A 26,744-nucleotide genomic window follows, 5' to 3' on the forward strand; every position below is an offset into this window, starting at 1 on the left:
TTCACACTTTTATTGTAAAGCTCGGGAATAATTACACGGGTCTTTCATTGACAGCTCAGCAAACAAACCGGAAACGAACCGAACCGGAGGGGTAGGGGCGGTGCCTGCGCATGCTCGCGGCGGGGGGCGGGGGGCGGTCAGAGAAAGAGAAAGACAGAGAGACAGAAATCATTACAAATCAACGGGATTGTGCTCGCAGCGCCAGGGACAGGGGAGGAGTGGGGGCGGAGCGGGGGCCCTTCCCGGGAGGAGCGAGGCGGTGGGAAGTGGCACGAACCAAGAGAAACACGACCCCAGTGTGGGCACCCGACGCGCCCAAAACCCCCCTCCCTGATCCCCACCCCCCCCAACACACGAGAGAGACACGGCCCCCCTCCCCACTCAGATACCCGAGGAGACACAGTCTCCCCCTCCCCACGGGCAGACACACCGCCCAGAAACCCCATGGGCGAGACACAGTCCCCCCTCCCAGAGAAGTCCCACGTGGAGACGCCCCCTAAGAGGCTTTCTCTTGGCTAACACAAGCCAACCCAACACCAGGAGACAGCCCCCGTCCAGGGAAGAGATGGCTCCAGAGCCTGGGCCCTCAGGAGAGAGAGGTATCCCAGCGGCCCTAGGAGAAAAGACAACTTAGAGCTGCCCAGTCTCATCCCAAGTGCTGCAGGTCAGAGACCCCCGGAGGAGAGGTGGGGGGAGGGCCAGAAACATCTCTTCCCAGACATGCTTCAGAGATAGCCCCCTTCCCTGGGAAGAGAGATGGCCCAAGACTGACATGCCTTAAGTACTCCCAGGAACCCTGGGAGGAAAACAGGCTCCCCAGAGAGCCTGGGTAGGGGGGAGACATGCTCCCATGGTCCCCAGAGGGAATACATATACCCCTAGAGACTCCTAAGGGGAGAGATAGGGCCTAGGGAGCCCCCAGAGGTGAGGGATGCCCCAGAGACTCTCCCCTGGGGATGTGAGACACGCTTCAGGGACCCTAGGAGAGAAGTATGTCCCCATATACCCTCCCCCTACCAAGAGACATGCTCTGAAGTAGGGGGTGAGGACGGACTAGGTCCCCTCTAGGAAGACACTGACTGGGTCAGGCTGGGTTTGAGCGGGGTCTCCTCTGGCCAAATGTCGCCTATTTGTACATAAAACTGTACGCGACACAAGGCATTGGGGAGGGGCTTCACAGACCTAGGACCAACGGGAGTGGTCCCCGGTGCTGTCACCCACCCCCTGCCCACCTTTGGTTTCACCTCTCCAGTGCCCAGGTGGTGACAGACTCAGAGCCCCGACCCCAGCCAGGGGGCTAGGGCTCTGCCTTCGCCTGTGGGAAGGGCTCCTCTGTGCTTCTCAGCCCTCCTGGCCACCTGGGCCACTCTCTTCCTTCTGGCTTCTCCATTGTGCAAAGTGCTCCTCTGCCCTTCCACTTAGTGCTCAGGGGCCTCCAAGACCAGGGCAGGGTGCCCAGGCCACCAGGGGCTTCCAAGGGGAGTCTGCTGACCCCAGGAATGCCTCCTGTCTGGACCACCCTCTCCACCAAGCAAATGGGCCGCATACAATCTTGCCAGAATCTTGAACTCCAGGACCCAGGACAGCCCTCCAAGCCACTGACCCACCAGCTGGGCAACTCATGTTACCAACTCCACCACTATTGCACCTGCCCCGTTTGTGCAGGGGGAAGGGGCTGTCTCTTTAACCAGCCCCAGCCCACCTCCTGGGCCTCCCCGAGGGAAAGGAGCCTTTGGCCAATCCCTGGACCTGGTTGCTGCCATCCCAGCCCACTCTACCCCCTGCCCTCCATAGAAGGGCTGTGGATGCTGGGGCCACCAGCCTAACAATGTTCTCCTTCCCAGCACTGTTACCCCAAGCCAAGTTAGGGGCAAGGAGCAGAGAATTAGGTGATTCTTCAGCCCCCTGGCTTTCAGGGGTGGAGGTGGGGTCTCTGGGGATACAGGAGTCAAGACCCCAGCAACACAGCTCCCAAAGGCACCAGACAACCCAGCAGCCTGTACCCACCCCTCCCACCCTTGGGCCGACCCCCCCAAGCTTAGACGAAGTCAAGCAAGGGCCATACCCTGAGTCTCCAGCCTCCCAGCCTGGGCCCCTGGGGAGCTGGAGAGGTATGGGCCAAGGCAGTGGGGGTTTCTGGAGGGAAGGGGGACTGAGGCTTTGAGATGGCCACAGTGGGAGACGGAGGCTCTGCAGGATGCCCCTCACACCCTGGCCCCCTGAGGTGAAGAATCCCACCTCATCATGGCTGACTGGGCTTCTCTGCCCCCCAATCTCCCCACCCCCATGGGACCCCTGACCCTGGCAAAGGGAAGCCCAACTGGAAGAAGGGGGCCTGGAGCCCAGGGTGCCCTGAGGCGCCCTTCCCACCCCCTGAGATCAAGGCAATGGTGGTTTTACAGGCTGACGGGTCAGTCATGGCAGGGGCTGGGGGTGGGGGGCAGAGAGGGGGCAGGGTGCAGGTACCCCCTATTGGGGGCAGCAACCAGCCACCCCCTGAGCAAACCTTCCTGCTCCCAACTCACCCAACCAGGCCAGAGGCACAGTCATCCCACCCCTGTCCAGCTGCCCCCCACAGCCTCAGGGCCCCTCTGTGATGCTCATCTGGATGTGGGGGCCAGCCTGAGCGGGGATTCCCCCCACCAGGGCACAGCGTAACAGTTCCAAAAAAATAGAGATTTGTATTCTTAAAAAAAATTAAATAAAAGCCCAGCTCTGCTGATAGGCGAATGTTACCCTTACCCCCACCCACCCTTTGTTTCCCTGGCCTGCACCCCCATCCCACCATGGCCCCAGGGGTATTTACAACATGGAACAATAGAGGCCTGGGGTGGGGGGCACTGCGGCAGGGAGGAGGGGGCGTAGGGCAGGTCCCCCCCAGAAGGGTCCCCCAAGACAACACAACATCAACAAGAAAAGTTGCAAATCAGGCAGAAATGGGGACATCATTCCAAGGTCCTTATATACAGACACTGCATGACCAGTGGGGAAGGGGGGGCCCCCAGATGGGACCAGGCATGGGCATGTGGCAGGCAGGTGGGCCGGCCCAGGAGCAGTACAGGAAGACAAGGCCTCCGCCCCACTCTCACCCCCATCCCCACCCCACCTTTGGTAACAACAGCCCTTCGGGGAGCCCCTGGCGGTTGAATTTCCTCTGGGAGTTCCCAGGGAGGGGGGCTCCCCAGTTCAGCCCTGCTGCAGGGCTGGAATGGGGGCATCCTATCCCCGCCCTGGTCGGCCATCCGGGAAACAATGAATTAAAAGTGTGCTACCCACGCCCTTGACTCCACCATCTGCCCAAAAGTAAGGGGGTGCTCCCTGGAAGTCGAGGGAAGGAAGCCTAGTCATCAGAGAGGAGCCCTCTTGGGCATCAGCTGGGAGGAGCCCCATAAAGAGGAAGAGGGGGCTTCCTAGGGTGTGAGGGATGAAGTGAGGGGAGAGGACCTGGACCCTGCATGGGGGAAGGGCCAGCGTGGTCATGAGGCCAGTACCCCACCCCCAACTCAGGGCCCTGGCCAGGAAGTCCACGCTGGAGGAGTCAGGAGCGGGGACCCTGGAATGGGCCCACCTGGGAGCTGGCCGGCGACTAGGGAAGGGGTGGCCGGCCGGCCAGAAGGGGGCTCACAGGTAGATCTCACGCTTGGCCGTCTGGGCAGATGCCGGTGTGGCCGCGGGTGGGAAGTCCGAGGTCTGGGTCAGGGGGATTTCCTCCAAGGTGGCCGAGTCCTTGCAGGAATCATGGCTACTGTGGGAGAAGGCACTGTAGGGGGGCAGGAGGCGCACGGGGGCCGTTTTGGTGTTCCGGTCTTCCGGGGGGCTGGGGCTGCCGGCGCCCGCAGGCTCCTGCCCTCCTCGGTCCTGGTAAGGCACGAAGGTGGAGAGTTTGAGGGCGCTGCTCTTGGTCCGGCGGCTGGGAGACGACTGGCCTGGCATCCAGCACGTGTCGGAGTGGCCAAACTCGCTGCACTCGCGGGTACAGGTGCCCGTCATGGCGACGTCAGGCAGAGGGCGCAGGTCTGCAGGGAAGAAAGGGGAGGGTCCTCAGGCTGGGCAGCCTCCCAGGGCTCTCTCCATGGCCTCCCAACAGCACCTCCACTCTGCCTTGGAACAAGAGTGCACACCCCTTCCTGTCCACCAAGCTCACAGGCACACACACCCTCCCACCATCCACGGCACGTGCACTCTCACACACACAGCCTATCCTTAAATAGACATATTCCTTCTTCCATCCTCCAGCTCTCCTCACACACCCACTGTATCTGCCCTCAGACAGGTGCACAAACACACAACCCATCTATGCATTCTGTCATCTACCTCCAGGCAGGCTGACACATGCACATCTACCCTCAGACAGGGATGAGGAAACCCCCATCCTCATTACAAACACAATCTCTTTCTCCCTCGTCCCCCCCTTCCCCACACATACCCATAGCCTTCCCCCCAGGTAGGCATGGATGCACAAATCTACACCGGGCATCTCTATCCTCAGACAGAGGTGGGCACATATCTTTCTTCTGAGCCCCCTCAAGCCTCATCATGCCCCCAGCTATCCTGGAACCCCACCCCAGCACAGCAAGGCCCCACTACAAAGCCAGGGGTTCCCATAGAAGCACACACTCACATAGCCACAAGCACGCTCATGCAGCCCCACCCCGCCTTACTCTGGCCCCTACAGCAACCACCACCCTTGGCCTTGTCCCGGCTCCCTGCCCAGAATACCCACGGGAACAGGAGTTGGCCGCCTGACATCAGCAGTAGCCGGTGTGGTTGCTGGGCACCCGGGGTCTCTATGGGAACGGCTGGGCCTGGAGCACTTCCTGTCACAGTTGCCCCCATCCCGCCCTCTCTTGGGGACAGCACCAGGCGGTGACCGCCGCCCCACCCCTCGCCAGGGACATGACTGAGCAGCACCACCTGGGGTGGGGGCTCCCCTGGCACCACCCACCCTGGCTTGGCCTCCTGCCACTGCCAGGTGAAAAGGGGACAGCTCCGTCGTTAACCCTCAGAGCACCCAGGCTCTTCAGCTCAGGGCAGAGTGGGGGACCCAGCATGGCACAGAGCAGAGCACGGGCACTGGGTGGGCGGGGCTGGGTGCTGGGCTGAGTCCCACAGACCCCAGACCCCAGAGCAGCTCCCACATACCTGGCAGTCCGCCTCAGGGCCTGCTCCTGCCAGCCGGCTCTGCGCGGGCACAAAAAGGACGAGACGGGCGTGAGATCGCGCATGGATGGGCAGGGTGGGGAGAGAGGACACTCTGAGACCTGGGGCCTGGGAGTCAGACAAGAATCTTGTGCCCTCAGGGTGAGGTGTGGAACCTTTCATCTTTTGGGGGGCTTCGGGACTTCGGCCTGAGGGAGGGGGCGAGACCTGAGGACAGCTCCAAGCTGGAGAGTCTATCTATCCCAAGGGCAAGCTGATTTAGGCTCCCCACCACGGGCCACCACAGATGCCTTCACACACACACGCACTGCATCCATACATTCTGACAACACATCCCCCATATGTCCCCACACTGCTCCCGCCCAGACCTCACTTCCGTCATCACCCTACAAACCTCTTCCAGACAAGACTTTCCCCTCCCCAACCCCACCACCCCTCTCGTCCGCCAAATCATCTCCTGCTCCCCCAGGGGACCATCATACCCTTCTCTGGGCTCCTTAGAGCATCCAGGGTCCCTTACCTTTCCTCAAGGCCCTCTGACCCTCATCACGTCAAAAGATTGCCTCAAGGTTCCCTCACCACTACCTGAGCCCTCTAGCCCCCATTCTTGGGGTCCCTGTTCCCAGGAAGCAATATAGAGTAGTGCTAAATGCAAAGTCTTTGGAATGAGAGAAGCCTGGGTTTGAATCCTTCCCAGCTTTGTCACTTCCTATATATGACTTTGGGTAAGTGAGTCAACCTCTCTGAGCCTCAGTTTTCTCCACTGTAAAGTGGGCACAATAAAGTTCTCAGATCAGAGCGGTTATGCAGATTCAATGAATATATGCAAGAAAGCACTCTGCACAGTGATTACTGCTGACCACAGAAGAGCTCAAGAGATGGAGACTGTTTTGTAAGGTCTTGTCACCGTTTTCAGGCTTCTACTGATTCCTGGGATGCCCGACCATGCCAATGCCCCTCACCGTTCTCGGGGTGCTCCATCTCTCCTATGCTGCCATCAGGGGTGGTGCGCTCATAGTGATCCTCAGGCAGAGCCAGGGGACCCAGTCGGGGCCCTGACGATGACTTGCTGGATGGCGTCTCGGACTCCTCCAGGCCACTATCGTAGTAGCTATGCTGGGATGGGTCCTGCAACTCCTGGGCCTGGCTGGTGGCAGAGAAGGTGACGCGGCGGTGAGGTAACTGCGGGGAGAGGAAACGTCACTGCTGGCTGGCCAGCCTGCCCCACGGGCCCACCACCACACCAGGCTGCAGCCCCAGCCAAGCCTACCCCCGAGCTTCTAGTCCTTTAGGCCTCAGCAGCAACCAAGAAGAGGCCCAGCCCCCCAGCACAGCACAGCCCCCCAGAAAGCAGACACCTTCATAGAGGGCTGCCCTTCATTCTAAGACAGCTCCCAGGACAGCCAGGACCACACACGGAAAGTCCCAACACAGCACAGGCCCCAGTGTTATGATAGCCCCCAGGCCAGCAACGATAAGCCTAATCCAGTTCAACCACTTGTTAGAGCACAGCTTCCCAGTATTGGCACAGCCTCTCTTTCATTCCAGACAGCCAACACCAAAATAGCACAATACCAGCCAACTCCCCTAATTCCAGCATAGCCTCTAAACACCAGCAAGCCTCCAGTTTCTAGAACAGTTCCCTGAAAGCAGGACACACTCCTCATTCCAAAACAGCTCACCAATACCAGAACAGTTCCCTAACTTCCAAATAGCAGCCTCCAGACTCCAGCTCCTCACCTGTCTCATTGCTCCGTAACTTCCTACTGCCTCCATCCAGTGGCGTTGCTAACCACTTTCTGAGCTTCTGTTCCTCACCCCTGGTCTGCAATGCCCCCTGGTCTGTAGTGCCGTAGGCAGGACTCCCTGCTGAGTCCTCTCCCCCTCAGCCCCTGTCCCCACTTGTTCCCCTTGAGAGGCCTGGGAGTGGAAAAAGGTGGGAAGGAAGAAGGAAAAGGAGCCTGATAACAAACCAGGGCACCTTGGGGGTGGGGTGGCAGAACAATGGAAACTCCCCAGCCCTCCACATCAGGAAACAGGATTAACTGGAGAGGGCAGGGGCCAGGAGGAGACCCGGGCATAGGAGGAGGGGCCGGCATCCATCAGGGATTCAGAAGGCTGGCTTCAGATGGAGACTCCTTCTAGGAAACAGGAAGGAGCTTCTGGGAGGGGCTGCTGGCTTGGTGGAGTCAGGATTTAGACTGGAAGCTGGGGTCGGGGAAGTGCAACAGTGACAGGCTGCTCCCAGCCAGCAGCTCTGTCTGCCTGCCATGGGTTAATGATCATCCCAGGAACCTGGCAACCTCAGCCTGGCACTTGGCACAACCAACCAATCACCCAAACACCCACCTGGGACTGCCACTGGTTCTCCTGCCAACCAGAAATTAGGAGTTGTGGAGGGCGAAGACCAAGGGCCCCTGGAGGCCAGGGGTGGGAGCAGCCCATGCCCAGGGCCCTGCTGATGAGTCTCCAGGTTCCCTCTGATCCTCTGACTTTGTGCTTTGTTCTTAAAACTCTCAATAGGAGGTTATAGAGAGGGAGGGTGGCCCAGGTTTGCAGACCCACCCTCCTGATACCTACACAATTTGTGTCCCATTCAAGGCAGCTGGGGTGGGGGAGGGTGTCAGCACGGCGAGCTGCCTTCCTACCTTGCCTCCCACTCCATCTTCAGGCACAGACAACCCTTCTCGAGATCCGTGTTGGGATCCAAAACACTGAAAGGTCTGGGTGGTAACAGACAAGATCTCCCAAACTGACCTGATGATAGGTTCCATGGGCTCTGGGAGGCACAGAGTAGCCTGGCTATCAAGTGTTATTTTTTTCACAGTTTTCTTTTTAGACATTAGCCAACAGCCCTCCCTCCCTGCAGAACCTGTGCCTGGTAATCCAAGGCTGCGATCCTGCCTCCTGGGATACACATTACTTGGTCTCTTTCTATGATGCTTTTCTTTAAAATGGAGGATTGGGTCACACTCAATACTAAATATTCCCTTTAGTTCTATGACTATCATCAAATCTTAAAAAGTCTAGGGACTTCCCAGCAGTCCATTGGTTAAGATTCCACACTTCTACTTCAGGAGGCACAGGTTCAGTCCCTGGTTGAGGAACTAAGATCCCACATGCCGTGCAGTTTGGCCAATAAATAAATAAGTCTTAAAAGCCTATGTCCAAAATCTGTCTCAAACACCCTAGTCCAGAAGTTCTAGACACTTGCTGTATATTTCTAGTTGGTGTCCTCAGGGACCCTTCAGATTCAACATGCCTGAAACCAAATTCTTTCTCTTCAATCAGCTTCTGCATGGACAATGATCTTACCATTATCCCCCTTATCCAGACTCAGAAGGATGGTATCTATCTGGAAATCTTGGTAGCTCTCCCTTCACTCCCCACCCCTACCCCATACCCAATTATTCCTTGAGTTCTATGGATCTTTTCTCCAGAATGTCAGCTGATCCATCCATCCATTATTCCCTTCGCCACCATCCTTGCCTAGACCTTAGGAGTTCCGTCCTGTACCTTCAACTCCACCAACTTAAATCCACCATACACTCCAGTGAACTTTCTAAAACTTAGTTCATTCAAAATTCAAGAGCTTTCAGGGGCTCCCATTTCCTCTTAAGGAACTTTTGACAAGGCATCTATGTCCTCTATAGCCTACACTCCTCCAATCTCCTTTCTCAGCTCCCCACTCCATCCTCCATTTCGTTCAGAATCCCCTTTCTGCCCTCTCCCTGCCTCCAGCGGTGACACTCACTCCTGCCCCAGGGACCGGCTCAGCCTCCCGTCCATCTCCTGCTCCTCACTTCAGGAAGAGCTGGTTCAAGGTGCACATTCCCCTCTCAGGAGCCCACTCCCATGTCTTCTCATACTACATGCCTCAAAGAAAGGGAGGGGACACCATGGTCAAATAAATTTGGAAAACCCAGAGTTATACAAAGCTTAACAGTTTCTCCCTTCTTGCAGAACTTTGCAGAGCCTTTATTAGGTTAATCTGAACTTAGTCAAAAAGTGCATAATGGAAAACAGCAGACTCTGGCAACCAGATCTCCTGATGATTTGAATTTGACTCCATCACTATCTAGTTTTCATTTCTGTAAAATGACCTACTCACAAAGAGTTATGAGCGTTGAATGAGCTAATTCACATAAAATGCTTAGCATGGTACGTTGCACCTGGTAAGGACTAAAAAAAAAAAAAAAAACACGAAAGCGAGTAGTGGCAGAACAAGTTGGGAAAAGCTTTTCTACGTGGCATTCTCACTGGTAAGAATCAACACCAAGATTCTCAACTGCCTCATCTTGTCACTTGAATGTCTTGTAGAAATATGACCATTTTTTCCTCAGGGTCTAGCTAGCACAGTGCTGAGCACAGTAGGGATTCAGCCTATGTGTTTTGATGATAACAGCTGTGTCCTGACTTGGTTATGTTCGAATGTGCGGTGTGGCTCCATCCCTGGGTTGGTCTGGAGCCAAGTAAAGGACAATCCCTCAGACTTTGGGAAAGAAAAAGAGATGAATGAGCTAAAGGAACAGAAGAAAGAGGGAGAGGCAGTGGCAGCAAGGAGAGGAACAAGAGAAAGGATGATTAGTTAGGAGCTGCTGGAGGTCACCCTAGAGATGCTTATTTGTCCAGGAGAAATGAGATGAAACCAGATTTCACTTCCCCATGCCCCACTCCTCCAAAACCCTCAGGATTTTTACTTTGGGGGTGCCCCAGGGCGTTGGGGAGTTTGTGGACAGAATCAGAATAGAGAGCTGGCGCCTTGGACCTCCTGGGAGTGTCTCAAGCCTCTTCAGTCACCATGGACACAGGTTGCCTCTGGCCTCAGAGGCTCCCCCAGGACCTGAGTCCCCTCACTCTGACTTTAGCCTCCTCTTTGGGCACAGCCAGCGACAGGGCAGACCCAGGAGAGGGAGAAGTGAGAGACGGAGAGAGAGAGAGTGAATGAGAGCTAGCAGCTAAGGGTGGCCAGAGCAAGGAGCTGAAGGAAGGGAAGGGAGAGGGCCATATCGGGTGCCTCAGCCTGGGTCAGCAGTGGGGGCGTAGAGCAGGCTGGTCCGCTGAACTGGAGGATTCCCTCCCCTCTCCCTGGGCCCTCCCTCCCGGCAGTCCGGGCTGGTGACCCTGGTGGGAAGACAGGGCAAAGCAGGCTAATTGCTGGGTGTTGAGCGGTTTTGGGATGAAGAGGCTGGGAAAGGGACTTGGGAAGATCTTGCCTCTAGGGAAGGTGCCTAGTATAATTAAGAGGTTCTATGCCTTCACCTGAGGCAGCCAGACTGCACTCCACCTACCCCTACCAGCTGCTCTGGTCTGAGCTCTATTGGGAACTGCTCAACTCCCCTCTGTGCACAGAGGGGAAAGGTCAAGTCTTAGCCAGTGGAGAAAGGTCAGGACTTGGGTGCCTCTCCACCTGATTTCTTAATGAAGGGCATCATTCCCAAGGAGGCCTCACAAACCTGAGGGGAGGGGGACTTCCCTAGTAGTATAGTGGGCAGACTCTGTGCTCTCAATGCAAGGGGCCCCGGATTTGACTCCTGGTCAGGGAACTAGATCCCACATGCTACAACTAAGACCTGGCCCAGCCTAAACAAACAAACATTGTTTTTAAAAAAAAAAACAACCATGAGGAGAGGGATACACTGCTGGACAGCTCCATTTGAAGGGTGCTTCACTCAGACATGGACTCGGTCATCGTCATGGGTGGGGGGGGAAGGTGATCAATTAAGATAGGGTTGGCAGAGAGGTACAGGTCTGGGACATGGGGAGGGTCAAAGAGCAGGGATGGGGACATTGAGGCGGGACCTCCAGACAAAGGATTGTTTCCAGTCTCTCTCACTTCTTCTCTCACTTCCAGGAAAATAAGAAACCAAAACTCCAAAAATAGAGAACTTTATTATCGGGGGAAGTGTTTGGGACTGGGGAAGAGGAATGGGGGGCCCAGCCCAGGAGTCTGGGGTGGGGAAGAGGGTGACACACAGTACACGAGAAGGCACAAAAGGGGAGGCCCCCCTCCCTGACAGAATCCCCACCTGGTTACCCACCAGGACCCCAGGTCTCCCTGTTTCCCCTTTAGAGAAGCACCCATGGCTGGTCTCAGACAGAGACCCAGGTTTGAAGGAGACTCATTCTCCATTTCCCTCCCGGCTTCTGCCTCCAAAGCCTTCTGCTCCCCTGCCCATCAGCCCCCACCTGCAGGACCCGGCATCTGCTCGTGTCCCAGGATGTAACAAATCACAGGCCTCTCCCAGTGGGGAGGGGCGGTGGGTGGGGGAACACAGAGCGAACCCTCCGTTTTCACTGGGCCCAGCCCTCCAAGCCTGGGTGAGGCAGCAGGGTCATTGCCGGTCCCAGTATTCCCTGACCTTTGGTTCCACCTCCCACCACTGCCTAGGGCTGGTGAGCAGAGCAGGTCCAAGACACCAGCTCCATCACTCCCACACCTCGGTCCAGATGGCCCCGTGGTAGGGGTGGGGTGGGGGCTGGGGTGTGCTGAGCCTCAAGGGCTGGCCTACCTGCTTGCTGGGGTATTTGGGGGGGTTGGTGCGGTAGCTGTAGTCGGAGTACTGCTCAGAGCCCGTGGACGTCGTGTCCCCGGTGCCCACGAATGTGTTTGCAGGCGGCAGTTCCTGCACCACCTGGTGCTTCTTGGAGGCGGAGGGCGACTGGGGCTGCAACTGGATGGAAGGCAGTGGGGAATTAGAGCGATAGTGGCGACCCAGGTCAGGGCTGCCTGGTGGGTAGTTGAGGGGCAGGTGGATGCGCGGACTGTCCCCGGGGGTGTCACTCATCAGGTTGAACTTGAGAGACTTCTGCAGGCCGGTCTCATCCTCATCCTCTACTGGTTTCACAGGCTTGGGAGACTTGCTCTTCTTGCCCTTGCTTTTGTTGCCCTTGGAAACTTTGCTGCTGGGCTTGGGGGCGTACAGGTCCTTGGTCTCCTTCTTGCCAGCCTGGTAGCCACTCTTGGCCTCCCGTTGCCGGCAGTAGCGTACAAGCACAGCCAGGGCAATGAGCAAGGCCACGGCCACGACACCAGCCACCACACCAAAGAGGATGTTGCCACGCTGCTTGGAGCGCTCGTATTCTGGGTCCCCGGCGATGTCGATGTCCAGCGGTGTGTCCAGGCTGTGGCCCAGTAGGGTCTCCAGCAGCGTGCGGTTGGCCAGGGTCTCGTTGACATACAGGTGGACCAGGGCTGTGCCGTAGCGTGGGGGCTTGCCGCGGTCACTGACCTTCACGACTAAGCGGTGCAGCCCATGGTGGCGGCGCTCAATCTCCTTCTCCAGGGTGATGGCACCAGAATGTGACCCAATCTGGAAAAGTCCATAAGGGTTGCCACCAGCAATGCTGTAGGTCAGCTCAGCATTGACACCAGAGTCAATGTCCTCAGCTGTCACCTGGCTGACTGTCTCACCCAGACGGGTCTGGGGGGTCAGCAGCCGGTGGGAGGTGTTGGAAGGGGCAGTGATAAAAGGCGCATTGTCATTCTCATCCAGCACGTTGATGGTGACACCAACGTAAGCCGAGCGAGGTGGGACACCACCGTCCACAGCTTTCAGTTGGAAAGTATAGGTGCTTTGCTGCTCCCGATCGAAGCTCAGGCTGGACAGTATGGTGCCTGTGCCGTTCTGGATAACAAAGTCACCATTGTCCTGCTCCACTGTGAGCTGTACCCGTGCGTTCTCCCCCTTGTCCCCATCAATGACAGTCACCATGCCCACCGGACTCAGTGCCGGCATGTTCTCCATCACCGAGAAGTTGTAGCCACTGAGCATAAACTTGGGGTCATTGTCATTGCAGTCCAGCACGTTGACGAGGACAGTGGCTGTGCCCTGGAGACTAGGGCTGCCCCGGTCGGCTGCCACCACCTTCAACTCATAGCTTTCCCTCTGTTCCCTATCGAGGGATGTCTTCACCCGGATCTCTCCAGTTTCAGGTGAGATGGTGAAGAGGCCCTTGGCAGCTGGCTCAGGCTCCAGAGAGTAAACCAGCTCAGCATTGGAGCCCGAATCGGCATCACTGGCAGTGACCTCAGCGACCACTTCACCCGGCTTGTTGTTTTCTGGGAAAGCGACCTCAGTGACACTCTGGGTGAAGACAGGCGCATTGTCATTGACATCCACCACCTGCACCTTGAGGGAATTGGTGCTGGAGAGTGGCGGGTTGCCAGAGTCCACGGCCACAATCTCGATGGTGTAGTCTTTGACCTTCTCGTAGTCGAGCGGGGTAGTAGTTTGCAGGAAGTACTTCTTCTTGCTGTCGCTTCCCGTCTCGCTGGCCTGGCGGAGTTGGAAGGGCACATCGCCTGCTACCACACAGGTGACAGCCGCGTTCTCTCCCTCGTCTCTGTCAGATACCTGCACCAGGGCCACAGCTGTCTCTTCCGCCACATCCTCCGAGATGTTAGCCATCCCGTCCTGGTGTGTCACCAGCCCTATGCCACGGATCTCGATGGTGGGCGCATTATCGTTCATGTCCTTCACAGTCACCACCACCTGGGCTCGGGCACTCTTGGGGTTGGTGCCACGGTCCTTGGCAAGCACCGAGAAACGGAGGGTGCTCAAGTCCTCACGGTCCACGGGGCCCTGCACAGTGATAAGTCCAGTGTTCCTGTCCAGTCGCAGAAGACGTCTCACGACTTCAGGCGCCTGGTGGAAAGTGTAGTCGATCTCTGCGTTGGCACCTTGGTCTGAGTCATTGGCCTTCACCTACAGGGCAGGGGCGACAAACGAGGGAAACAGGGCTGGGTTAGCTTGGGGATAACAAATTAAGGGACACCAGGGCTGCCTTTCCAGGGAGCACAGCAGACATGACTAATCTAATAAGGCAGCCTTTCCAAAAGCAGCACGTGTGAGCCCTGTCCTTTCCCAGTTCCTGACACTGTAGCTGATATTACTGATCTATTTCCCTGAAGAGCACAGATAACAACCCACAAATCCTCGATGGTGCTGCAGACTTACTACTAGAGATGAGACAGGGCAGAACTGAACTCTACTTATCATTTCTATACTAGTCCACCCAAACGTGGGGATGAAGATCCAACTAGCAACCAGGGTAGCCCTTCCACCCAATTTAACTGGCCTTCAACCCTTCTGAAGAGCTGGGAATGTGTGATTAGTAGAGATGGTGTGCATGTATGGCATATGTGTATAATAGGCATGCATGAACATACACGTGTTCTGACTGTGAGAAGGTATGTGTGTTTGTGTACGTGTGTTTTTGTACATGAATGGAGACCCACATGCCCACCTGGAGGCCACAGGTGAGGGGACTGCTTTTTTTGAAAACAGCCAGATAGGGATGTGGGTCAGAGGGAGCCCTCCAAACCAGGTCACTACTCTTGTCAAACCGGGGAAACCTGTTTCAAGTCTCTTCCCCTCCCAGGTCTGGTGCTGGCTAGGCACCAACTTGAGGAATCCGGCCGAGCCTGCAGCCAAGAAGGAGGGACTGGTGCAGGCCACAGAGCCTGCTGGCAGCAGGCTGGGCTCCCAGCATCAGACAATGAACTGTCTGTCCCTCTGCAGTGGGCACGCCCTCCCACGCCGAGGCACACTCGGCCCAAGTCTACACAAACACGGGTGGTGACGGGGCAACAGGAGCCAGGTGGGAATGGCCATGAGGGAGCACTGGTCAGGTAGAAACATGCGATCTGGAGTTAGGTCACAGCCCAACTGAATGTGACGGCAGTATGTGTAGGGAGATGAGCAGGGAGACCAGATAGGTGCAACTAGGCAGAGTGTCTGGGGAACAGAGCAATAGAGTCTTATGTTCAAATCCCAGCTCCACTACTTCCCAATAATGTGACCTTGGGTCAATGATTTAACATCCTCAAGCCTCAGTTTACAAAAGTGTAAAATGAGGATAATAATAGAACCTATTTCACAAGGTTGTGATGAGGATTAAATGGGATGGTATCTGTAAAAATGTCTAACACTGCCTGGCATGTGCCAAGTGCTCCCTAAATACCATGCATCTCTCTTTCTGTTCATCCATTCAGCCATCCATCCATTCACCTCTGAAACTCAGTGCTGACACTCTATGGGCCATTGCTAGTGTCTTTCCTTCCCATCAGGATGTTTTTCTGACAGTAAAGACACGCGGGTCAGGATTCCCAGCTACTTGATCTCTGCTCACTCCTCTAACAGTTTCTCTTCGCCCCTCCATCCCCTCAGCCTGTCACTGACTTTTCATTATGATTCCCACTGTCTGTCTCCCTGTCTCTAGCTTGGTCACCCACCTCCTTATCCGCTTTCCTTGCCAGCTTACCTCTCTCTCTGACTTGACTTCTGTCTTTCCCTCCCATCTTTCTCAGTTCTTCTGCCTCTTTCCCACTGCTGGTTCTCTCCTATCCTCTCTTTTCTGCTCTATCTACCTGTAGCCTCGTCTCTGCCCCATTCTCCTGCTTCATCCCACTTCTCGACTCTTAAACCCATGGGCTCTGAAGTCAAACTATTGGATGTGGCCGAGGTGGGATCTGAACACATCAGATGGGTGATATGAGGAAAGTTTCCTAATCTCTGTGGGCTCAGTTTCCCGTCTGTAAAATGGGATAATGCTTACTTTGTACTGTGGGGATTAAATGATATAATACACAGAATGTATTCAGAACAGTGCCCAGCACTTAGGCTATTATTAGTCACCATCCCCAGCTGTTTGTCTCCCTTCTCTCTCTCAGTCTGTCTTCTACAGGTTCCAGTCCACCAGCCACTAAATAAAGGTCCAAACTCCCCCTGTGCTCTGCTTCAGTTTGGGGATGTAGAAGGAATGGTTTCCCAGGACAGCTAACGGTGTGCAGGGCAGTCTGAGCCCTCCTCAGCTCCCTCACATCAAAGACAGACAATTTCAGCCCATGGGGAAGGAGAAAGGCTCTGGGGCTGGCAGGAGGCCAGGGCTGAGATGACAGCGCGAGATACACCCACCTGTCTGCAGGGACGCTTTCTCGGCTCCTTCCCGGGCCCTGGCCCCACCAAGCTGGCCAGCCCCTGGGGCAGTTCCCACGGAAAGGGGTGCTGAGAACTGCAACAGAGGCCACCAACCCCCCCCACTGTGCCCAGCACCCCATACCCACGGGTGCCCAGTGCCTAGGGGAGGAGACGGATGTATAGACATCTGAGCACAGTTTTCTAGAATCTTTTTTTTTTTTTTTTTAGTTTTCTAGAATTCTGAGGACTCACCTGACTAAAATGATTTCATTTGACTGTCAGGGATGGGCAAAGTCAGGAAACTCTCATCTGGCTAACGGGCCCCTGGTTGGGAAGATATGCTCATCTCTGGAGAGAATCTACTTGGACAAAAGGCGATTCATGTGTTCAGCTCGATTTGCTGGGGAGGAGAATGTCATTTGACTTGGATGGGGGTTTCACTTTGCAGAGGTTTCTCCAGTTTGACTCTGCCTCAGGGATGGGGGATCACTGTTCTTATGCTGTGTCACTGTCACGTAAATAGCTTGACAGAGGAAAGTCACTCCCCTGCGGGGTGTGGTAGGAAAGTCTCACCAAGCAGGGGCTGGGAAAAGAGATCTCACTGCAGTATTTTGACTGTTTTGCCCTTAAGTGAAGGGAATTCTCACGAGGTTGGGGTGGGCTCCCGTTTCTATATGGAAGTCACCCACGGGGTAAAGCAGGGAAGACGTAGGGTAGAGCAGACCCAGGGTAGAGTGGGTCACCCTGACCGTTAGATGGAGGGGCCTCTCACCTGGATGACTGAGTGGCCTATGGGGCTGTTCTCAGACAGCTCAGCCTCGTAGGATGGCCGCTCGAACTTGGGGGCATTGTCATTGGTGTCGAGCACAGTGACCCGAAGCAGGGCGCTGCTGGCGCGTGGGGGGTTGCCACCATCCTGCACCTTGATGGTGAGGTCGTAAGAGTCCAGGCGTTCCCGGTCCAGGTTGCCCATCACGATGAGCTGCGGCTGCTTCCCCTCCTGGTCCTCTGCCACCTGCAGCCCAAATAGCTCCTGGGCCTCGGGCCCCACCTGCAGCTCATATGACGCCACGCCATTGGGGCCAGCATCTCGGTCTGAAGCCACCGGGATGGAGAAGAGTGAGCCGATGTTGGTGTTCTCGGGGATGGGCAATGTGATGACTGGCGAGGCGAAGTTGGGCGTGTTGTCATTGATGTCCTGAACCTCTATCTGGCCCTCCAGCAGCCGGGGGCTGCCATTCTGCACCAGGTCCGTGATAGACACCTCAAACTCCAGGATGCAGGGCTCACCTGGGAGCTGGTTCTGGCATTCACGGAGCCCCTCACGGTCGATAGAGGTCTCGGTGGTAAAGATGTCACCCGTCTTGCCATCCACCCGCAAGTACGGGGCGCCTACCTCTAGTTTGTACAGGTGGCCCACGTCGGGAAAACCGTAGTCGGCGGCGAGGCTCCCGATGAGGGTATTGGGTGGCTGTTCCTCAGCCACCTTGTACACCACCCGAGTGGCATGGCCTGGGGACGGAGCCAGCAGCAGCAGCAGTGCTAGCAGCAGGGTGGGCAGCAGCAGACGTCGCTCCCCGGGGCCTGGGCTGTGCCTCAGGGGCCCCATTGGGGCAGGCTCCAGAATCAGAAGAGCTGTAAAGGGGAGAGACAGAACAGAGTGGTCAGCTGGGAGGAGAGCCCAGGCCCTGAGAGCTGCCCAGAGCTGCCCCCAACTCCCCCTCTCTCCCACCTACACACTGATCTCCAGGAGAGAGCTCTGCCCCGGTACAGAGTACCGATTCCAGGACCCAGAACCCGGGGTCTCACCCACAGCCCAGTGTAGCAGCAGTGTCTGCTCCAGCTGGAGGAGCCGGTAGGCGCCGGAACAGGTCTAGAGCAGTTCCCGCCCCTGCAACGCCCGGACCCACCTGACACTCCCTCCCTCCCTGCTCTCTGCTCTGTGCTCTGCCCAACACCTCCTTCTCACCAGCATCCTGCCTTAGTCACCCATGCTAATTACCCTGATACTGAGATAGGGAGAGACAGCAAGTGCAAGGGCGAGACCTGGAGCCCCCCATCCCCTGCCATGAACACAGTAGGAGAAAGACGCAGGAACCCTCACATTCCCCAGACCCTGATCATCAGCACCGCCCATGCTGAGGGCCGCTCAAGTTGGCTGCAGGCAGAAGGGATGACGTCACGTTCCTATCCCTTCTGAGATGCCAAGTCAGTGTGCGCATGTGAGGTAGGACATCTCAAATTCCCTTCTTCTGACACTAATCACTCTGCTAACCAGGGTGCCCACCCCTACAAAGGGCCAGCTTGAACAGGGCCCCAACCAAGGCTTGAAAACAAGGTTGAGGAATAGGAGTTCTCCCTCCCTGACCTCCTTGCAAACACATATGCCCCTGAGCATGGACACCTGTGTGTACACACACAGTTCCTCCACCCTCGCTCTCCACAGAGGGTTGGGGAGGAGAAACATGGGCAGGTACGTGGAAGATAGCAGACGTCAATACTGGGGTCAGGGCAGTGGTCAGAGCTGACTAGCCCTGGAACTGGCATTGGGAGCTGCCCTGGCCTGTCCTTAGAAACTAGGAGTCCAGCAGGTCTAACTGGGATAGGGCTGCCGATGACATGAGCAGCCTTGCCCAGACCACTTCCCACATGTCTGTTCAGTCTCCTAGTGTGCATCTGGCCCCTACCTCATACCTGGCCCCTCCCGGCCTTAACCGGTCCAGCCCCATCTCACACCTGCCTCTCCCTGCCCACCCCCAAATCCTTCCCGGGAGAGGCCCGTATGCCCCAGCCAACCAGAAGCTGCACCGCAGTCACGACAGCAGCTTGCTTCTTCTGCTGGTCTCCTCAGCTTTGAGCTGTGTGTCAGCAGACTCCACCTCAGTACCAGTCTTGACTACCTCCTCTTCTCCAGCACCACCACACCACAACCAGCCCCACTATTCAAATCCAAAGTCTTTGGCCCGGCATCTTCAACAGAGGCTCAGGCTGGATCTCCTGTCCCCAGGTCCTTGACTGCCCTGGAAATAGGTGCCCTGCACTTGGAAATCCTACCCAGGCCCTGTCACAGGCCACACCCACCCCACTGAAGGCAGCTGGTCGCCCAGGAAGCCTTCCCAGGCCTCTTCAGCCCACAGTGACCTCTCCTTCCTCCAACTCACAGCCACTTATTGTGCGTACCAATCCCTCGGCAATGAATCACCGTGCAGCCGGGGACACCGCCCGCCCGTGTTATTCAGTCCCCATATTGTGCACCTAGTCCTGTGTTCTCCACCTCCCCAAGCATCCTGGGGGAAGGGACAGGGCTCCCTGCACTCATCCCCCAGCCCCCACTTGTGCCCCTTCCCAGAGCTGGGCTCACTACAGTGCTCATTCATGCTTTCAGGGAACATTTATTGGGTACTTAAAATGTTCCAGGCTTTATCCTGGGCAGTGGAACACAGCAGTGAATAAGACAGATGCAATCTGTCGTTGTGGAGCCGACAGTTCTAACTCATGACTATTTGTCACTTTTGTTGGGTTGTACCCATTTGACAGGTGTAGGGCAGTAGGATGGAGAAGAGCAGGGCCTGTGACATCAGGCAGTCTGAGGCAAACCCCAGCTGCCCACTTCCTGACCCTGTGAGCTGGAGCAGTTGATTTAGAGCCTCAGTTTCCTTGTCAGTAAAATGGGAATAACACTACCTCTTTCCTAGGGAGTTTGAGATTATGTGGGCTGAATGCCTAGCACATGGGCATTCAACAAATGCTCCCTCAAAGCACTTACAGTTGTAGTTAGGTAGCCATTTGGGGAATAACTTGTGAATTGTTTGTCTTTCTGTGAGCAGAAACTAAGAGAGCTGCTGCTTTGTTCACCTGGATATCCATCCTGAGGGCCTCGCCCTGGACCCTGTACACAGTTGCCGCTGCTGTTGTTTAGTCCAACTGTTTTGCATCCCCATGGACTGTAGCCCTCGGGGCTCCCCTGTCCTTGAAATTTCCCAAGCAAGAATACCGGAGTGGGTTGCCATTTCCTTCTTCAGGGGATCTTCCCAACCCAGGGATTGAGCCTGGGTCTCCTGAGTTGGCAGGTGGATTCTCTACCACTGAGCCACCAGGGAAGCCCCTGCACAGTACAGTAGGGACTCAGTAACAGCTCATGAATGACTGTGATTATTTTAGCTAACCTATCCTGGAATTTTGTGTGCGTTCACTGCTTGTCCTCATCCAGTTTCTCTACTTCACGGAGAACTCCCTGGGCTCTGATCTAATCCTTCTTGTATAGGTTAGATCTCAGCAAATGGTCATTGAATGCAGACACCTTACACAACCACAGCCCCTCCCTGGTCATTTCTCCCACTAATAGGCTCAACACATGTGAGGCTGTTATCAGATGGGCAGTGTGTGTTTGTTCCCAGCTGCAATCTTAATCTCTTTAAAGGAGAGAGGAATTTGTCTGATGCTCTATTTGGATCCATCCTTCAGCCATTTCCCCTCTCCGCATGGACCTGGCACTGGGCTCATCTTACCATCAAGTCCCAACCCAAACCCGCCTATCTCCAAAGAACCTCACTCCCTTCTGGGCACCTTATTTCTGCCCTCCCTTGCACAGCACACACACAATATGGGATCACTGTGAGCACCAACTCCGTGCACAAGTCTTGGCTGGGTGGGGCTTAAACCTGACAAAGAGGAGAAATAAAGCAGTGACCGCCTGCCTCCACTCACTCTCTCCAGATCAACAATTTGTAACTTTTTGGGGTCACATCCCCCTTAGTGAATTTTATGAAACTACATGGCAGATTTTTCCAAGAAAAACAAATGTTCACAAATTTTGGCTACAACTTCAGAGGTCCATGGTCTGGCAACATCAGGGTGACTTTAATTTGTAGCTGCTCTAAGAGCTACAGATTAAGCACCAATCTCGGGGGCTTCCTTCCCCATCTCAGGTCACAACCAGGGGCTCTGACCCCTCAGGCCTCCCAGGCAGCACAAACATAGCAAGTCTGTGACACATTCTCCCCACCTCCCGCCTGCCTCCTAATACTCATACACATTCTCTCACTCACGCTGTCACCCTTGCCCAGTCGCTCAGTTGTGTCGGGCTCTTTGTGACCCCATGGACTATAGCCCACCAGGCTCCTCTGTCCTTGGAATTTTTCAAGCAAGAATACTGGAGCCAGTTGCCATTTTCTTCTCTAGAAAATCTTCCCCATCCAGGGATCAAACCCAAGTCTCTTTCATCTCCTGCACTGGCAGGCAGATTCTGTACCACTGAGCCACCAGGGAAGCCCCCCTGTCATCCTTGGGAATCAGGGAAGGATTGTGGCATCTAACTTCTGATTGGGAGGAACACAAAAGGAATATCCAAGGCATGGACGGTTGGGGGCAGGGGGAGTTTCCAGGGGTTAGGAGAGGGTTGCCCAGAGTAGGATCAAGAGCTGAAGAAGGTTAGGCTCTTTAAGTACCTGAAGAGTCCCTTTAAAATGAGTACTATCTGGCCCCACCCTTAGGAATTCTGATTCTGGAAGAGGGAGAAACCCCCCAGGCAGCAAGGTGGAGGCAGCAAGGGTCTGGAACCTTCTGGGAACAACCTTGAGGTACTCTAGGTCTTTGGAATTAAGAATGAAGTATAATTTCTGTCATCATCACCTTAACCACCATTATCTCTAACACTCCCAGAGATTCTACTACATTTACATCCATTTCCCATTTAATCTTCCCAACACTCTGAAATGGGTCCTGTTTATTATTACATGGCTTCCCATAGTACAGATGATAAAACTAAGGCTCAGAAAGAATAACTGCCTTAGGTCATAGAAATAGTAAGCTGAAAAGTTAAAGTGAAGTCACTCAGTCATGTCTGACTCTTTGCGACCCCATGGACTGTAGCCTCCATCCATGGAATTTTCCAACCAAGAGTACTAGAGTGGGTTGCCATTTCCTTCTCCACGGGATCTTCCCAACCCAGGGATTGAACCTGGGTCATCAGCATTGCAGGCAGACTCTTTACCAACTGAGCCACCGGGGGAGCCTCTAGTAAGCTGAAGAGTTGGGATTTGAGAAATAAGAATGCTTCCCCACATGAGTTGAGAAAAGGCTGGATGGGGGAAGAGAAATCAACAGAAATCACTTGTTGCTATGCACACACACACACACACACACACACATTCACACACTGGATGGGGGAAGAGAAATCAACAGAAATCACTTGTTGCTACACACACACACACACACACACACACACATTCACACACTGGATGGGGGAAGAGAAATCAACAGAAATCACTTATTGCTACACACACACACACACACACACACAAAATCCCTGGTGGATGCAGGGAGAGAGAACAGAACAGCCAGGAGTGGCAGTGAGGCAACCCCTCCTACTCCTGCTCCCCCCATCCCTGAACTTTGTCCTGGTGGTTGGTTACAGGGAGTCATTAGTCCCAGACGGCAGCCTCTGAAGCCATTAGTGCCTTATCTGCCCTTGCCCAGGCACTGGCTGCCTTCCTGGCAGGGGTGTCCCCACCTCCACCTAGAGACACTGGGCACCCAGGACCCTGAGCAGTCAGAGCCTCAGGAGGGTCAGTGACTCATTCTTCTCAGGCTCCACGAGCACAGTGAGGTGGGAGCGCACAGAGTCCGGGAAGGCCAAGGAAAACGCCATCTGTGTCAACACCTGGGCTGGAAGAGGACGGCTGTGAGGGTCACCTGGAACCTTCATTGCCAGCCCACCCCGGGGACCAGGGGCCATTTCCTCCTGAATGCTGTGGCCAGAGAGGAAACACACAGGGGCAGATGTCACAGCCCCAGAGGCCAGGTCAGCTGTGACCCCCCACCCCTGCACTGTATCAAACGGCCACCACTAGGGAGGGCACAAATCACCGAGGGACACAGCAAACATCTGGGAGAGGAGGGTAAGCAAGCTGGGCTGTGTGGGGTGGAGCTGTTCAGAGGCTTCCCACAGTGAATAAGTGTGCAGCCCTCAGCTCCTCTCCCTTCTCTTTCACAACCTTCTATTAGCCTCTGTGGGGTTTCCAGGCACCTGCATTCTTGAGTCAGATTGTCAGAGTTCAAGCCCTTGTTCCACCACTTGCTAGCTGTGTGACCTTGGCCAACTGACTTTACCTCTCTGAAGATATTTCTATATTGTGGAATGGAAATAATCCTCCCTCTTGAAATTATTTGGGAGGATTAAATGGGAGCTGATACATTAAGGTCTATTGTAAAGGAGAGATATCTTTCTCTCTAAATGGAGCATTTCATGTCCAGTATCAGGCACACAGTCGGTGCTCACTGGTTTCATAAATCAGTGAACAAATCCCTTGCCAGCTGGGAAGACCTATGAAGGCAAGGATAGTTGTGTATCTTACTACCGTATTGCATCCTCATCACCCACCATGGGCCTTGGCAGACAGTAGGAGCTCAATACATGGTTGAAACAATCTCTGCAGCACCAACTATCCTCTCTCATGGTAGGGGCAGCCCTCACCCCATATGAGGATCTCCTCCTTCCCCATCTCCTCTCCCCAGCCCTGACTCCTGCTCAGCTCCTCCCTCCATCCTCCCAGACCCCTTCCTGACCCTTCCACCCACACTCCGCAGCAGTTAGCTCACCATCTCTACCTAGCCCAGGTCCCCTGACCAAGTAGACACAGCAGCAGACCCTCTGCCAGCAAGACGCCCCTTTCCAGCTGAAATCCCTTTCGGGGGTGGTGATTGGGTGAGAGGGAAGGGGAGAAACTAAATGCAGCCAGAACTGAAATCAGACCTGCTCCCCTGCCACCCTGCCCCGGCAGTCTCTGGAGGCCCTTCTCATCCCTCTCTCCTCGATCCACTCCATGGGTCTAGCTATAATTACAGATCTCAATCCTCCGAGACCCCCACGTCAAGAAAGTAACACTTGCCCCACCCCTAGCCCCCACACACCTAGACCTCTGACTGTCACAAACACCTTCTGGGCGCCCTCTTTCCAGGCAGCTACCAAGGGTTGGCTCAAAGCAGGTAATGGAAGGCCCTCGGCATCTTCCGGCACGACGTCCTGGACTCAGCCGGACAGGCCGGGACGGGCAGACCCCAACCTACACCGCAGCAGTCCGCGGACGCTCGCGGCACACACCCTGCGCTCGGGGCATCTCCTCCCAGAGGACACTGGAGAGAGTGTCGGGGGTGGGACGGCGGCAGTTCCTCCAGCATCCTCCGGCTCGCCCAGCCCCACCCCACCCCCACCCTCACCCCCGCGGCGCCGGGCCTCCCCGAGCTCGAGGCGAGGCGCGAGTGCGGCGCCGGGAGAATGCGCCTCACCAGCGGGCCCCCGGCGCCCCCGGCCCCAGAGGCCGCCGCAGGGAATCCCTCCTCCTCTGCACTCCGGGTCTCAGCCTAGGGACCCCCTACAAGCCGGCGTCGCCGAGAGCCGTGCCGCGGGCGCCGGGAGGGGGCAGGGAGCGAGCCGGCGCCGGAATCACAAAGCGGCGAGCCCGGCCCGGAGGAGAAATTCTCGTAAAACCGAGCCTCTCGCGGACGGCAGAAAAGGGGGCTCTACCCTATTCTCAATCATGAAAGACCTCAGAGCCGCCCCGAATATTTCCTGCTAGAAGGAATGGTCGCCGGCCACTGCTGAGAAACAGAGGCCAGAAGTCTGGGCTCCCGAGGGTAGGTGGGGGGGAGGAGTGCGAGTCCTTGTCGCCTGCCAATTCTGCTCCTGCGCGTGCCGCGCGTGCCCTCCCGGTCCCAGGGCCTCGCCCGCGCACACGACTCTGGCCTGCAGCCGGGACCTGGCGGAGGGGACGCCCAGGTGTAAGGGACACAGGTGTGTGGGACCCAGGTGTGCTGGGGATCCAGGTGGTTCGGAGAACGCAACTGAATGGTCCGAAGAGGGTCGCAAACACTGCCCAAGGTTGGCACCCTTTGTGAAAGGGCCTAGTGCCCCGGAGCTTCGGGGAGGCGGGGTGGCGCGGCCTGCCAGGTCCAGCTTGTTCCGGGAATACCCGGCCGGCTGGCCGGGGAGTGGGGGTGGGGGAGGCGCCGGCGGGGAAGCAGGTCCGGCCAGCCCGCCCCTAGGGTTCCCGCCGGGCCGATATTTACACTGCCTGTATCGTGTTAAGGCGAAGGGGCGCTAGGGGCCCTCCCGGCGGCACGGCGGCTTCCCAGGACGGAATCTGGCCTCTGAGGGAGAGGGACAGAGCGCGTGTGTTTGTGTATATACCCCGCAAGGTGTAATGTGATATTGTTGGTGGAAGGTGTGTGTGAAATCCAGTATTAAGATGCGGGAAGCAATAGACTCTGTGTTTGTGACCGTGAAGCGCTGTTGTGGGTGCCACTTGCTGTGTTAGGGTGTGTGCCTTCAAGGCGTGTGCGGAAACACTCTGCGTTTATGGGTGCAATCGAGGGGTGCAAGCAAGACGTGTTGTGTACCTATGTTCTGGCCAAAGAGTGTAACATAATTTATGTTAGGGTGTGTTCCTTAAAGGAATATGTATGTGAGGCTGGATTTTGAGTGTTCGTCTGGCGAACTGTGGCCGTGACACTCCTGTTTTAGGGCACGAGATTGCGTTTGTGTGTGCAAGTCGCCGAATGTCACACCCGGCTGTTCTGTTGCTTTGTAGGACCACGGGTTGTGTATCCGTACTGCTGAGCGTGCGGGCGCTGAAGCGGATTCTCAGCTAGTGGCGGTGCCCCAGCGGGCGCTGGTGTGCGGGAGGTACGCCTGTGTGCACATATGTATGTATGTGTGTGCATATGTCCGTGGTTTGGCCCTCCGGGTGCCCGCGGGGAGCTGGACGCGCCTAAGTGATCCGAGCTGGTCGCCCAACAAGTGTGTGTGTGCTTGTGGATGAGGGTCCTTGCTACATCCTCGGGGAGTGCCCCCCCAACTGGGGGCTGCGCACTTGCCCCAAACCATCTCCATCTCTCGCGCTCCCGGAGCCCCCTTATCCCCGCAGCTCCAAGCGCACCGGGGTGCAGGGCGCCTAGGCTGGGGTCCAGTCCAGCACTCCCTCTCCTCGCTCGGCTTCTTGCGGCGGACCTTGGAGGCCAGGGTGCCCCGGCCGCAACCCCCACTACGAGCTCCCAAACGCCCCCACTTCAACCCCGGCACGCGGAGCACCGACTGGGCCCCCGTGGCCTCGCTCGGCCGAGCGCCCCTCCCTCGGCTCCCGCCGGCCATGGCCGCTCACGGGCGGGAGCCACCGCCGCCTCCACCGCCACCGATCCTTACCCGATTCTGGGCAGCGCCGGCCGCGGGCCCTGCAGTCCATGAGCCGCCACCGGCCCCGGCCCGGGCTGCGACTCGGCACGGCTCGGACTGGCGCTGCGGTTCAGGCTCGGCTCCGGCTGGCTTTGCGCGCAGCAGCCCCGGCGGCTTCGCGTCCGCGCCGCGCTCCCGCTCCCGGAGTGTGTGAGGCGGCGGCGGCGGCGGCGGCGGCGGTGGCGGCGGCGGAGCCAGCAGCGAGCGGAGCGCACAGCCGGGCCCGCCCCCTCCCTCCCCCTCCCTCCTGGCCCGCCCGCCCGCCTCCCGCCCGCCTCCCTGTCCCCCTCCCCCCGCTCCGTGGCCGGGAGGTGGAGCTCGGGACCGCTCTGGTTCTGCTGGGAGGGGACCCCAGCACCGCTCCGCAAAGCCGGGACCCCTTTTGCTATCTCCTCGCTCCCCGAGGCCCGTATACGCAGATTGTCCCCCCCTCC

General features: G+C 56.6%; 1 protein-coding gene across 2 annotated transcripts; it reads right to left on the reverse strand.

Annotated features, from left to right (window-relative positions):
• On the reverse strand, window positions 1-26,481 carry PCDH1 (protocadherin 1). Of its 2 annotated transcripts, XM_065918785.1 has the most exons (6): window positions 26,281-26,481; window positions 16,855-17,717; window positions 11,673-13,868; window positions 6,123-6,342; window positions 5,143-5,181; window positions 3,892-4,016 (listed from the first exon to the last, which is right to left on the reverse strand). In XM_065918785.1, exons 1-5 carry the CDS (start codon window positions 26,318-26,320, stop codon window positions 5,156-5,158), a joined length of 3,345 nt encoding a protein of 1,114 aa, XP_065774857.1. In that variant the 5' UTR covers window positions 26,321-26,481; the 3' UTR covers window positions 3,892-4,016; window positions 5,143-5,155. The 2 variants fall into 2 exon arrangements, with proteins under 2 accessions (XP_065774856.1, XP_065774857.1); XM_065918784.1 differs by lacking the exon at window positions 5,143-5,181 and having other exon boundaries at window positions 1-4,016.
• Between the last annotated feature and the right edge of the window lie 263 nt (window positions 26,482-26,744).

This window comes from Muntiacus reevesi, chromosome 1, assembly GCF_963930625.1.
Source record: "Muntiacus reevesi chromosome 1, mMunRee1.1, whole genome shotgun sequence".
NCBI lineage: Eukaryota > Metazoa > Chordata > Mammalia > Artiodactyla > Cervidae > Muntiacus > Muntiacus reevesi.